The sequence below is a fragment of the Arachis hypogaea genome, chromosome 17 (assembly GCF_003086295.3).
Source record: "Arachis hypogaea cultivar Tifrunner chromosome 17, arahy.Tifrunner.gnm2.J5K5, whole genome shotgun sequence".
NCBI classification, from domain to species: domain Eukaryota; kingdom Viridiplantae; phylum Streptophyta; class Magnoliopsida; order Fabales; family Fabaceae; genus Arachis; species Arachis hypogaea.
Genome location: NC_092052.1, coordinates 31,055,814 through 31,070,437, shown reverse-complemented (window position 1 = coordinate 31,070,437; position 14,624 = coordinate 31,055,814). Strand labels below are relative to the sequence as shown.

Genomic DNA, 14,624 nt, shown 5'->3' with positions numbered 1-14,624 from the left:
TCCATTTTACTTATATATCGTGCAATTGTGCTTTGTTTTACTTTGTTTGTGTGCATGTAACAGTATTAAGAGTATAGAATTCACTTTCTTTTTTCTGCACTTAACATGTTCGATGAAATGCTTCAACTAGATTTCTTTGAATTCTCCCTTTATTATTTCTTCTCTTGATTTCTTTGATGTTTTTGTGCCTTGATGACATCATGAATCAGTTAGTCATCTTCTTGAATTATGCAAATTGCTATACTAGAAATGGAAAAGCTAATTAGCTGAACTTTAGTCTTAGATTTCATCTCTCTATCTTATGTCCATCCTTGTAAAACCTGGTAGTTTTGTTTTTGTGCACCTATAAACTTGATGTGAGCTTGATGACTAATTTATAGCAAAAGCTAAAAGCAAAAAACCACCATCACTACTAGTATAAAAAAACCATCTCTTACTAACTTTCTTGTGTTCATATTGACTTAGGTGTCTAACTTCTATATTATAGGAAATAAATTAATGTAGCATATGTGTCATGAGACAGAAATGGAATTGCTAATATATATATGAGATTGCTAATATATTTCACATCGCGAGACTACTGCTGCTGCTATTTTTACTAATGCAAAACTGGGTCATGAAGCTAGTTTTCTTTGCCATCATTGTTGGCATGTTGGATGAGCAAAACTGGAATATGTGATCTGTATCATTGGTAGTGATGGTTGGTGTTTCAAGTAAGGTATAAACCCAAGAGTGAGAGAGTGCTCTTTGAGCTGTAGCATTTGTTTTCTTGAATATTCTGCAGATTGTCCAAGAGTCCTGCATGTTGAAATTGAAGTTAGCTAGAAAGTGTGAGATCGATCTTGTTAAGAAGGGTCATGGCCAAATTAAAAGGCTTAATATTCCTACTTTTTGGTGATATTACTTGAAAATTAATTTCTTAAATGTAATTTCTTATTAGTTTTTAAGAGTATTTCTTAAATGTAATTAACATGGAACTCTTTAATTATATTTTTTACTATGTTTTTACAGGTATGAAGAGAAAAAGGCTAATAAAGAAGTATCAAAATCCTAAAAAATTCCTCAAAGATGTTGAAGATGCTAAAATAGTGTCATCTCCTAATACAAGAGGAAATGATCATATCTCAATTTTCAATTTTACCAAATTCTTAAAGTGTGAATTTATACATGATTGTTATTTTTTTATTTAAGTAATATAGTTTTCTCTTATTTCTTTTATGTTTTTACAAGTATGAAGAGAAGAAGGCTAATAAAGAAGTATCAAAGTCCTAAAAAATCCTTCAAAGATGTTGAAAATGCTAGACTAGTGTCATCCCCTAATGCAAGAGAAAATGCTCATATCTCAATTTTTAATTTTATCCAATTCTTAAAGTGTCATCCCCTAATATTATTTTTCCTTTTTTTTATATTATTGCAGGTATTAAAAGGAGAAGGCTTGTACAATTTGAAGAGGAAGAAGATGAACATATTGAACCGAATGTTGTATATGCTAAAGAAAATGTTCATCTCTCAAATGATGAAAATGGTAACTATCTCCTCTTTTAGCATACTATGATAAAAATATTGTGAAGTTTCTAATTCCTTTAATTAGGTTTCTAATTCTTTTACTTTGAAGTTATCTTGGCACGAGAAAAAAGACATCTTCCAAGTCATTCTAAGTCAACATCTTCTAAAGGCACGAGTCAACAAGAGCATATACCTCAAAGTTCATCCATTCAAAATGAAGTTTATAGTCATAGCCTATCAGATGCTGATTTTCTTAATAATGAAGAGGTAAATGGAGTTGCTATTTCTAGAAAGAAGTGGAACACCACATGATTTGTTATTGTTGTAGGTATGTTATTTTTTCTTATTAATTTACTAGTTCAAATAATCTGTTTTCAATTACTAACTGTCTTAAATAATAGCTCTTTTATTTTCTTTTTAGATGAACAAGGGGTTGAAAAGAGTATGCATCTTAAGGTAAAAGATGCATTTTCCCTTCATCATAGTAGGAAACGAGTTCTTATAGAATGGAATGGAAGTGGTCAGCCAATTGGAGAATCCGGTGGACTCTTGGGAGGTGTTTTGGGGCTCATTGCAAGTAATTTTAATAATTTTCCTATAATGTACAAAACTTGGCATAAGGTTCCAATGCAATACAAAGATGCTGTTTTTGAGAATACTATTAAGGTATGCTATTTTTTATTATATTTTTATTTTGAAAAATATTATTTGTTGTGTTTACCTTAAGTTTTGTATACTAACTACATATTTATATTTTTTTTGAAGAAAATATTTGTTGTTAATGATGATGAACACAAAAGGTATATCTTGTCAAATCTTGGAAATAAGTGGAAGAATAATAGATGCAAGCTATTCAATGAGCATTATAAATTGGAACTTAGTTGGGATGCAAATGTTAATTCGAATCCAATTGGAATTTCCAAAGATCATTGGGCTGCATTTTTGGAATATAGATTGAGTCCAAAAACTCAGGTAAACACATTTGTTCTTTATTAGTTTTTATTTGTGTTTAAGATCCATTAACTTTTATGCTTGTTAATATGCAGGAATTGTGTGAAAAGAATGCTACAAATCGGCAACAATTAAAAATTCCTCACACTCTTAGCTCAAAAACACTTGCTAGGAAACGCCATGAACTTGTACATTTGTTTACTTTCTTAGTATTTTTGTTTTCTTAATTTTTTGTGTTAGTTATATTTTAATTTGACCAATCTTTTAATAATGTTAGGGAGTTGAAACTGGGCGACAGTTTAGTAGAGGAGAAATGTTTTCTATCACTCACAAGAAAAAAGATGGAACATTTGTCAATGAGGAAGCACAACAAAAAAATGTAAGATAAGATTCTAATCTATATTTATTCCCACAATGATATTAACATAGTGCCCTTTTCATTTCATTATTATGTATCCTTTTTAGGTTTGCTAAGACTAAGAGCATTTTAAGTTTTGAATTTCTCTTCTCATTTTCCTTTGTATATATTACATCATTTCATTCCTAACAACAGTAATATGAAGCAGTAATTAAATTAAAGTAAAGCGCTCTATCTTCAGGCTTGAATGCTTGATTTTGTTCTTTAAAATAGTAGTACTCCTGTTGCTTAATAAAATTGTAGTACTTCTTTGCAAAATGATTGATAAATTCTATTGGACTAATATTGCATATGTAACATTATTATTTGTCTATGAATCACTCCAGGAAGACTTACAGAAGGAAATTGGTGAGGGTGCTTCTGAAAATGAAGCATATGTTAAAATATTTGGCAAAGAGAATTCAAGCTATGTTAGAGGTATGGGATTTGGTGTTCGTCCATCTCAAATGATTGGATCCTTATCCCGCTCAAGAGAGTCTATGCAATCTACTACAACTAGTAGACCATCAAGAGCTGAATATCAAAACTTGAAGTTACAAGTACAATTGCTACAGGAGCAAGTAAATTTTCTTGTGAATCATCAAAAGGGTCAATTGCCACCCGGTTTTTCTACTGAGGTAAGATAAGGATATATGTTATACTTAATTTTATAGACTTGCGTACTTAATTTTTGTCATCAACTTTTTCTAAAATGATTATAGTTTGTAATCATAGCCTCTTGTATAACACTTGTTGATAAGTATCCTTCTAAAATATTTTCTAAAATATATATTTTTTTATTTTCAATTGTAGGTTGCAGATTTTGAATCACCGACACATACAAGACCATATTCTTCTGCCAGTCATGAACCTCAACAACATAGGCCATCCAACGTTTAAAGGAGTTTTATGATTGAATTGTTAGGTTTACAAGTTTGGATTAAGTTGGAATTTTTTGAATTTACATATGGATTATTACTATGTAAGTAAAATTTGTAGAATTCAACTTTTGAAATACATTGTTACTATTTTTGTAAAATTTGTGGGATTGAATTTGGATTTGTTGAAAAACAATGTCATTTATGGAGAATTCAATTTTTGATAATAGAAATTTTGATGTTAGAGAGATTATGACAGTTTAAAATAGTCACTAAATACAGAAAAAACTGTCACATGAATAAGTAACTTAGTAACGGTTTCAAAGCAAAAAAATGTCACTAAAAATATTGGACGGTTTAAATAGTCACTAAATATGCCTAAAAATTATCATAAGAACTAGTAACTTAGTGACGGTTTAAATAGTCACTAAATATGCTTAAAAATTGTCACATGATTTAGTAATTTAACGACGGTTTCAAAACGTCGCGAAATATAGTATAAAAAACACCTTTACAAGTGTTATAAATTAGTGACGGTTTTATATTTTAAAAAACCGTCACAAACAATTTAGCGACACTCCTTACCAACGGTGGTCCAAAACCGTCACTATGTCAGCTGGCGACGCTCAAATCTGTGACGCTTTTTTTAGCCGTCGCAAAACCATTTAGTGACAGTTAAAACCGTCACCAAGCATTAAAAAAACCGTCGTCAAAATGTTGTTTTGTTGTAGTGTTTATATCTATATGTGTAGCATTATTCATATATGGTAAACTTTCTGGGGAGGTCCAGACAAGTAAAAGAAGCATTGAAACTTATTTAAAGCATGCCTTTTGAAGTTGATGATGTAATTTGAAGAACTTTGCTTAGCAATTGCAAGATGTAAGGGAATATAGAAGTTGCCGAAGCAGCAACCTGTTCTTTATTGATGCTGGACCCTCAAGATTCTTTTGCGTATGTCCTTTTATCTAATTTCTATGCTAATGTGGGGATGTGGGGCGAGGTCGCAAAATAAGAAGTACAATAAAGAATTATAAGCTAAAGAAGGAGCCTGTTTGTAGCTGGATTGAAGTGCTTTTCTTGTGGGAGACAAGGCACATCCAAGATTTGAAGAGATATATGAGTAAAATCATCTACTTGTGGATGAGATGAACTGGAATGGATATGTTCCAGAAGTTGTTTTCATGCTTGATGAGGAGGCAGAATAACAAGATTTTTTTAAGGGTTTCACAGAACAACAATTGGTTGTAGTGTGAGGTAATGTAGAAAAGATTTCAACCCTTGCCTACAATATCTTGTTGGATACTTCTATACTTCTATTTGGGCATAAATTTTTGGAAGAGGAAAAGAAATTGCCAGAGTTTGAAGATAAACTTGAAGCCAAGCAGGAAGGAGTTTAGAGGCAATGCAACAGAAAATTTGAAACTAAAATTTAGTTGCTTAAAGTGAATCCAGGGTAGTTAAAAGGTTAGATTTTTTTGTTTAATATTTGTAGCTTTTTAATTTCTTCCTCTAATGCTTTTAATGGCTGCCATGGCATATGAATTGTGTTGGTCTATTGACAATCTACTATGTGCTTTGTTTTTTTTTTCTTATGAACCACAAGTTTTGCTAATATTCTAATGGACTAAACATGAAAATTTGATATTTTATCTATATTATAAAGCTAACCACCAAGGAAGTTTTTGAGACTTTATCATATTACGTATTTATATTTAAGCCCTCATTCAGATGGAGCGTTAGAATTTTACTCAGCCATTCTTTGGTTGACCATTACCTTGTGATAAGGTAATCACCATAGGTGATGTTTTTTCAAGTTCAATTTTTTTTTTGTATCTAACTCAAGATAGAAAATACAGAGGTGCGTGTGGCTCCTGGTTTGCCGCTATACTGCTGCAAACCCTGGTGAACCTGCACGAATTCCTCTTCCGTCGATTTCCTTCCATGGTCCTTCAGAGCTCCTAGACGTACCTACCATCGCTGGTCATCTTCTCGCCGTCGCAGGTTTTAGGTTCCAAATTTGATTCCATGTCCTTTGTTTTGCTGGTCTAAGACCTGGTAAACCAATTCATGTTCCTCCTCCATTGTTCTTCCCTGACTACATGTGCTTTGCTGACAGCCTTGAATTTGCTTTCAATTTTATCGCAGCTCCTATTAATATTGATCCTTTCCAGTCTCTAAAAACATAAGTTATTGCTACATTGCTATTTGAGCTTCTGAAAGCTACATCTGTGCTTACTTTTAGCCATTCGTTAGGAGGTTGTCTAGGAAACTTCCTTTCCCGCCTTATGTTTCTGTTACCTCATGGGCGTAGCAATTTCCCTTGATGGGGCGGGTACCCATGGGGATTTGCCCGTCAGGAGATGGACATAGCGAGGATTTTCTATCTGATGAAATGGAGGACAGAGACTCGTGAAATAAACGGGACGGGGGTGGGGATAAAGATCTCCACCTTGTGGATAACCATATAATACTCATATATAGAAAATACCTAAAATACCCTTATTATAAGAAAACAGTAGATAATAGTTTTGATGACATGTGTTAGTTTTAGTATTTGACAAGTGTTAATCTTGAATGCATCCTATGAAAACACCAATAAACTAATTGGACAGGAGATTGAAATTGAAAATCAGATTCTAATTTCTCTCTCAACTCAATTTTTTGCTTTTTTAAAATCAAATCAGTATTATTACTTCATAAAGATGTTTCACCTAGCTCTCACTAGTGGAGGCTACTGCCACTGGCATCCACCGTAGAACAGCATAACAGCTGCTCTTTCACCGGCAGTGGCAACGGGTGCTCCTTCTCTAGCCTGTCAGTTACGCAGTCAGCTTCCCATCCTGTTGTTGTTGTCATCGAAAAAACCGATTTTGGAAAGAGCACCCAGCTCTCTCAGATGCTCTACAGCCGCGGCTACGCCAATTTCACCAGAATCGCCGTCACTCAACCTCGTAGTGTCGTTGCCATCATCAAAACAAGGTAAATAACCAACTTCTTTTTCTACACTAAAATCCAAGGTTTTGAAAATCGGTTCGAACCGATTGGTTGGATTGGTCAAATGGAGAATTGGTGATTAAAGCAAATCGGATAATAGGTATAACTATCTCTCTTGAAAACTAGACCAAAACCGTTAATCTGGTTGAGAACTAGTCTGTTTTTAATAAAAAAAAGACCCCATATGATGTCATTTCACCAATTAAAAGAAAAAAAAACCTAACTTCCCTAGTTCCCTTAGCTCTCTGGCCTCTCTCTCAACCAATCAACTCCAGAATTGCACTTATCGAAGAAAAACTTGAGAAAGTTGCAACCTCCATCTTGTTGTCGTTCTTCAACCAGTCTAACTACCGCCGCCATCATTTCTGGTACGCTGCGTCCACACCGCTCCGGCATCGCCACAAAGCATTTGTTCAGCCCTTGTTGATCGTGCTTCTGCCTCTATTTTACCAAGCTTCCTTCTCTGTTTCACCGTGCATCCGCCACCATTTTACTGTGATTCAATTGCAAGTCTTAAATGTGTACGACTTATGTTATAGATACCGATCTCATTGAAGATATACCACCATTGTCGAAGCCTGGTGTCAACTCTGTCATTAGGTGGCTCTGACCCCACCCACCTATAACATCAATGAATATTTATAAACCACATAACTATTTCGTTAACTTAAGAAATAATATAAAAAACAATAAAAATACTTCTTAATCAGGGAAAATCGATGTTGGTCAAATCCATTCGGTCGACACAAAAGTATATAATGATATTTCCAAGAGATAAATAAACCGCTGTATCCACCAGGTTCTGCTAAGGGTAATCTATGGAACGACACATCTAGCAGTAAAGCCACACCAACACAACTAACCGCCATGACATCGTCCTACATTGATCAAGGTCATCTAATAAAGGCAACCGCCTCATGTACACCTGAAAGTTAGACGTATACGAAAACAGAATGCCCTCGATGATATGCATGATGTCCTCCGTTGGGTGCTCCTCCAACTGCCTGCAAATAGTATTCTAAAACCAAGTAAGATTGACAGTCCACTTGTTTTATGACTGTCTATCATGGACCCGGAACAGCATCTAGCAGCTTCAGACAAAGGTCCTCAATAGATCGTCCATCACAAAACTGCTCCTACCCACCGATGTAACTGCTGACTGAACCTTCATCAATGTTGAGTCCCAACTAATACTCTATGTCATGTAGGGTGATAGTCATCTCTCTATATGGCAAGTGAAAATGTGGGACTCAGGTCTTCATCTCTTTATCAAAGTAGAGAGCAATGCCCAGTCATGGTCCCACTCTAGCATATATGTGCATACTCAAATGTTGCTCGTCTAAGGTGTGACCTAATCTGTTCGGGTGGCCATTGTTGTAAATTCTTCTTGTACACAAAACTCGAGGCGCCTACTAAAAAAAATAAATTAGTCAAACAAAACGAAGTCCACAAGTAATAAGACAAATTTCAAACGTATAAAAGAGACAGGTTATAAAGTATACCACTCGACCTAGTCTGCCAGCAATATGGTCGATCTGATCTCATCTATAAAGGACATCTTTGTACCCTAACATGTTTTGCTTCGTAAAACTACAATATGATAGAATAAATTATAATAAAATTATTTAAACTAACTCTCTTTTTATCAAATGTATTCAAACTTAATCTAACCATCTAAACCATAAAATATAACTTAATTCTAAACTAATTAGTTCAACCGAAACAGTAATCTAAATAAAAAATAATTTAAAATTAACTAACTTATTATCAAACACATTGACAATAAATCTAAAAATTCTAAATACTTAGATCATAAATTATAAATTGACAGTCCACTTGTTTTGTCATTGTCTATCATAGACCCAGAACAACACCTAGCAGCTTCGAACAGAGGTCCTCAATAGATTGTTCATCACAAAATTGCTCCTACCCACCGATATAATCGCTGATTGAACCTTCATCAATGTTGAATCCCAACTAATACTCCACGTCATGTAGGGTGATAGTAATCTCTCCATATGGCAAGTGAAAAATGTGGGACTCAGGTTTTCATCTCTTTATCAAAGTAAAGACCAATGCCAGTCATGGTCCCACTCTAATATATATGTGCATAATCAAATGTTGCTCGTCTAAGGTGTGAACTAATCTATTCGAGTGGCCATGGTAGTAAATTCTTTCTTCTACACAAAATGCGAGGCGCCTACTAAAAAAATAAATTAGTCAAACAAAACGAAGTCCACAACTAATAAGACAAATTTCAAACATATAAAAGAGACAAATTATAAAGTATACCACTCGACCTAGTCTGTCAGTAATATGGTCAATCTGATCTCATCTATAAAGGATATCTTTGTACCCTAACAAGTTTTGCTTCGTAAAACTACAATATGGTAAAATAAGTTATAATAAAATAATTTAAACTAACTCTCTTTTTATCAAATGTATTCAAACTTAATCTAACTAGCTAAACTATAAAATATAACTTAATTCTAAATCATAATCAGTTCAAGCGAAACAGTAATCAAAATAAAAAATAATTTAAAATTAACTAACTTATTATCAAACACATTGACAATAAATCTAAAAATTCTAAATACTTATATAATAAACTATAATTTTACTGTAAACATAAATGAAACAATAATTAAAATAAATTTTTTCATTAACTATCTATTAATCTCCTACTATAATCACATGATTGTTTGACATTATCTAAACTAACAATAAATGGTACTCTAAACTAATTGTATCATCTAATTATCAAATCAAATAATTATCAAACTAACTAAAATTAAAAATTAACAAAATCTAATCTAACTAGATAAACGTGTTATAAAATAATACGACAATAAATTAAATTGAAAAAAAATAAAAGAACAGAATTACTTAAAATTGTTAAAATAGCCAAAATTAAAAACTTCTATAAAAGAAGGACGATGAGAGTGAAAGAGTGAAAAGCGAAAATGGTGAAAAAGAAAAATAGAAGGAACAGTTTGCTTTTTTATTTGAGCAATCCTCCTTAAAGTTCGCTAAAAGAGGCGACGAACTTCATATAATATGTGAAGTTCGCCAAAGAGAGCAAACCTTATGAAAACGACAAGATCCGATGAAGAGAGCAGTAAATTTGCCATCATTACAAAAAAAAATTGAATTTCAAAAATTAAAATTGAAATACTCTTTAAAAAATTCTTTGGTATTTTATATAAAAAATTCTATGCATAAAGTAATATATCAAAAATTATTTTTAATATGCAAATTGAAATGGTATTTTGGTTGAATATTGATATTTGAAGTGTATTATAGAAGAATAAATGATCATTTGTATCCATGAAAGATGAAAATGCTGACGTATATACCCACACTAAATCTAAACTAAATTTGTACCCACACAAAATATTCTCCGTGTGACAAAAGTACCCTGTTTTTAGAGGGTTGGAGCGCCACGTAACGTAGGTACTTGTCACACAAAAAATATCTTGCGTGGGTATAAATTTAGTTTTGATCTAATGTGAGTACATATGTCAGTGTTTTTATCTTTTATGGATACAAATGGTCATTTATTCTATTATCGATGTTTCAACACGTCCCCACATGTTGCACCCGCCACGTATTTAACACGCCCCTCACCTGCAAAATTCACCTATCTATAATTATATCAAAAAATTCTATTTCCAACCAAAAAAAAAAATCAACCGTAATATACGGTACAACATAAATCGTTGTTTTGGCGGCTGCTGTGTTTGTTGTTGTCGTCATTGGATACTGGTGGCCGTAGTTATTGCGCAATAATGACGGATTGATGGTTGCGGTGGGTTGTCATAAAAGAGGAGGAAGAGAAACCTAAGTGGTCGGTTGTCATAAGAGAGGAGGAAGAGAAACCTAAGCGGTGGGATGGCAGAAGCAATGGTAGTTGTTTGTGGTGGAGAGAAAAAGGGGTTTAATTTGGTGGTAAAGGTTGGAAGAGATGGTGAAAAAGATAAAAGGGATCAAAACAAAAATAACTTTTTACTACTTAAAAATGGAATCAAATAAAATATTAAAGGATAAAACTAAAATAAAATTGAAACAAAACAGAATATAGAATATGGAGATAAAATCAAACCATCCTCAAACTGTGCGTCACCCCTCAAGGTCAATCTGAAAGTTATGTACTCATCGCAGACATCTAAAGAATTGTGACAGCAAATGGCATTTAACTACCCACATTAAAATTCATAAGCGCACACATAAGTGTCTTGAAAACCAAATTCTCAGTCTCAGTACAGTTTTACATACACTGAAATGAGCATAGGAACACTTGCAAAACCAAAATAGCGAAAAAGCTCAAAGGCAATTATTTTTTTTGTCACAAGTCCAACCATAAAAACACTCGCTCAAAACCCTCAACAGAACACTTGACTTGTACCCCCAAATACCCCAATTCCTACCCTCCAGGGATGTAAATAGTAACGCACAGAAACCTTGCTCAGTACTTGTAGTCCTTAACATGAAGGCTCTCTGAGGCACCCTCACCAAGGTTTGCACTACCCTTGTATGTTCCGAGTGTTGCTTCAGAATTGGCCTTTGCCCTTGTGAGGAATGCTTCTTGAGCCTTCTTCACATTCTCCTCTTTTCCACTCCAAGCCTTAAGAGTGCTCTGTTGAAGTGCCCTTCCGAAAGAGAAGGAAAGGGACCATGGCTTCTTACCCTTGACTTGGTTTATGGCATTGAGGTTGAGGGTTGCCTCCTCCTCACTCTGTCCACCAGAGAGGAAAACCACGGCCGGGACAGCAGACGGGACAGTTCGCTGAAGAGCTCTCACAGTGTGCTCGGCAACAACCTCAGGGGCAACCTTTGCAGAGTCAGATCCGGGGGTAACCATGTTTGGTTTCAAGAGTGTTCCCTCAAGCAAGACATGGTGGTCATTCAGTGCCTTATAGCATGCTGCAAGCACTCGCTCTGTTACTGCTGCACACTTGTGGATGTCATGGGGTCCATCAACAAGGATCTCAGGCTCAACAATGGGAACAAGACCATTCTCCTGGCAAATGGCGGCATATCTGGCCAATCCATATGCATTCTCGTGGATGGCAAGTTCGGATGGCTCGGTGGGACCGATCTTGAGCACAGCACGCCATTTGGCAAAACGCGCACCAGCTTCATAGTACTTGGCGCAACGCTGACCAAGGCCATCAAGACCCTGAGTGGTGGTTTCTCCATTGGTTCCGGCAAGCTCGACGGTACCCTTATCAACCTTGATACCTGGAAGTACACCACCTTCCTTCAAGACCTCAACAAAAGGTTTGCCTGAAAGAAGCCCATTCGTCATGTCAGTCTCTCTCTCTCGAGAGAGAGAAAAAAAATTGTTATAGCAATGCTCATTCAAATAAGACAACACAAACAGATGCAACGGAGAACAAAATATTTCGTTAACCAAGGCAATTAAATTTGATAGAGAATATTTCGTTAACCAAATTCTTTTTTTAAAAAAAGAAAGAATTTATGATAATGTAGGAGAGCACAAGTAGATGAAAAGTAGAAGAACTCCACCAAAATGAAAATCACTTACGTAACTCACTGAAAATTTCAAACACAACACATCTTGTCAAAGCAAAAATCAATAAGAAAAACCTTACATAACAAAAATGCAGGTAAGACAGAACAATCAGATGAAAAGGAAAACAATGAATGCTTAACACCACTGATAGAATGCTCATAGCAAGACAAAGATTGTTGAGAGTGCGTAAGTACCTGCAGCAGTGCTCTGGTAGAGGGTTTCCTCAAAAAGGATAACTCCACTGAGATACTGAAGAGCTCCAGGAGTGGTAAAGAGGAGCTCCCTGAGAGACCGCCTGTTAGTTTCGACGTTCTCGACATTGATGCTGGATAGACGCTTGCCAATTGTTCCAGTTGACTCATCAGCAGCAAGAATTCCCTTTCCGGGGGTGCCAATGTATGCAGCATTGGCAATCAGCTCATCTGCAAACTCCTCACTCATTAATTAATTAAATTAATCAAATCAATTTATTACCACACAAATAAAAAACCCTTCTTCCCAATCCTTAAGTATGAGTGACAGATCACATAGATCAGAACAATTACATGTTTTTGTTATGTTAGATGCAAAGTTCTCATTCAGTCTACAACAAAGGGAGAGTTGCACTTCTTATTCAAATCATGCTAGTTTGGTTAACCAAAAAACCTTGAAAGTGAAAGCATCTAATTTAAATCAAAGGGACTATTAGTCCCTTTTTGTTTCACACGTAGTCAGATCTGAATTTTTTCACACAATCAGAGACCAAAACCGACCGATTTGCACAGAAAAGTACGCGAATTGCACGGAGAAACAAAACAAAACAAGAAAATAAACAAAAGTACCGAACGCAAAAAGTGGAACCACCAAAGCATCATCAAATTACAAAATAAAAAATAAAAGGAAAAATCAGATTCATAGACAACAAAAAGATCCATACAACACATATAACACCAGATCGAATCAAACTAGACACGAAAACAAAAATCCATCCCATCAAAATTAACCTTAAAAAAGAAAGAAAAAAACTCTAAGGGAAGTAGTCGAAGGGCATGCGGGAAAGGAGATACCATGGTACTTGCTCTTGAAGTTCGACATGGTTGATTAGATCGGAGAACGGAAAGAGCGATAGAGAGAGGGTTAGATAGTGAACGATGATAACAGACTAAGAAGGAATAAAAGAGAAGTAGAGAGAAAAAGGCGAGGGTTTTAGGGTTTTTATAATGAAATGAGATATGATGTTGTTGGGTCAAAAAAGTGATGACTAATGACTAAGAAAGTAGTAGAAAAGAAGAGGGGCGCACGCAAATCTCGAAAACATGGACTACGTCGGTTTTTTCTCTTCACGGTTTCGTCTCTGTGGACTGCCGTTGGAATCACGACACTTAGCAAAACCAACAACCTAGAAACCAAAAGAAACATGGTTTATGGTTTTTTCCAAACCCACGTTCTGCGTATGTTGTCACATTTCAATGGCCCACAACATCGTCTTTATTGGGCCCAATCACTTCTCCTCCTCAATGTCTGTCCTATTTTTTGTTTTTGGGTTCGAATGAAAGAGCCCCATCCAATTAAATTAGAGCTCGTCCAAAAACAAAAGATACAGATGTTGTTTAATAGGAAACCACAAAAAACAAAAAAGAATTATTGAGTTAGTAGAGTGATTAGTCCACTTATCCCACTAAGTAAGTGTGAGCGTTCCATGGAGTTTAGATTTTTCATAAATTATTTTTTAGTCTGTGGGACTGAAAAATACAGTAAATAATAAAAAAATATATCAAATTAGGTTGGTCGAACTCATTTATTCATTTAAACTTTAAATAAGTGTTAAAAGTTCAAATAACACCTAATACATGTAATAATTTATTTTTCGGTAAACTATTAAATAAAACTCAAATTCATAATAATTATTTTTTTGACACGCCGAGGTAGGAGATATCAAGGGTTAAGTTAGATGAGTTCGAATTGGAATTTAAATGGAAATGGAATGCAATTTTTTTTCATACATTTAATTAATATGTATTTCTTACATTTAATTAATATGTATTAATTGAAGATAAATGTACCATAAGATAAGATTTTTGCCTCTAAACAATACCCTCTCTTGGTTATGGTTCTTGTAAAAATTTTCTTTTAACTTTGGTGAAGTAAAATTTAAAAAGCTTTTGTTTTAGTTTATATTATCAGTTTATTTCAGTAAGTGTTGATATAGTAGATTAAATGTTGATGTAACGTGTTATGTGACATTAATATTTTAGGTTGTCAGATTATCATTTAACCTATTATGTTAATATTTTAGGGAGCAAATTAACAATTTAGACTAAACAAAATTATTTAATAAATTTTAAAATAAAGTATTATTTTACTTTCTTACGTTTTGTTTAA

General features: G+C 34.3%; 2 protein-coding genes and 1 long non-coding RNA gene across 3 annotated transcripts; 2 read left to right on the top strand and 1 right to left on the bottom strand.

The window, feature by feature from the left end:
- Nucleotides 1–1,153: 1,153 nt before the first annotated feature.
- On the top strand, nucleotides 1,154–1,826 carry LOC140181130 (uncharacterized). The gene is made up of 3 exons (XR_011875791.1): nucleotides 1,154–1,321; nucleotides 1,418–1,525; nucleotides 1,616–1,826. It is a non-coding gene; the product is annotated as an uncharacterized lncRNA (long non-coding RNA).
- Nucleotides 1,827–1,950: 124 nt separating this feature from the next.
- Nucleotides 1,951–6,716, top strand: LOC112765733 (uncharacterized). Its single transcript, XM_072221786.1, has 6 exons — nucleotides 1,951–2,172; nucleotides 2,272–2,478; nucleotides 2,553–2,645; nucleotides 2,735–2,836; nucleotides 3,202–3,492; nucleotides 6,459–6,716. Exons 1-6 carry the CDS (start codon nucleotides 1,951–1,953, stop codon nucleotides 6,714–6,716), a joined length of 1,173 nt encoding a protein of 390 aa, XP_072077887.1.
- A 4,184-nt stretch (nucleotides 6,717–10,900) lies between these two features.
- Nucleotides 10,901–13,678, bottom strand: LOC112764656 (fructose-bisphosphate aldolase, cytoplasmic isozyme). Its single transcript, XM_025810371.2, has 3 exons — nucleotides 13,310–13,678; nucleotides 12,458–12,685; nucleotides 10,901–12,013 (listed from the first exon to the last, which is right to left on the bottom strand). The coding sequence occupies exons 1-3, from the start codon at nucleotides 13,335–13,337 to the stop codon at nucleotides 11,193–11,195; spliced, it is 1,077 nt and encodes a 358-aa protein (XP_025666156.1). The 5' UTR covers nucleotides 13,338–13,678; the 3' UTR covers nucleotides 10,901–11,192.
- Nucleotides 13,679–14,624: the final 946 nt, after the last annotated feature.

Coding starts and splice junctions, on each gene's coding strand:
- LOC112764656 (XM_025810371.2), bottom strand. CDS start 13,337: ATGTCGAACTTCAAGAGCAAGTACCATG. Junction 12,686..13,309: donor CTTCAAGAGCAAGTACCATG/GTATCTCCTTTC, acceptor AGGAGTTTGCAG/ATGAGCTGATTGCCAATGCT. Junction 12,014..12,457: donor CTACCAGAGCACTGCTGCAG/GTACTTACGCAC, acceptor GGCTTCTTTCAG/GCAAACCTTTTGTTGAGGTC.
- LOC112765733 (XM_072221786.1), top strand. CDS start 1,951: ATGCATCTTAAGGTAAAAGATGCATTTTCCCTTCATCATAGTAGGAAA. Junction 2,646..2,734: donor CTAGGAAACGCCATGAACTT/GTACATTTGTTT, acceptor TAATAATGTTAG/GGAGTTGAAACTGGGCGACA. Junction 3,493..6,458: donor CACCCGGTTTTTCTACTGAG/GTAAGATAAGGA, acceptor AGCTCTCACTAG/TGGAGGCTACTGCCACTGGC.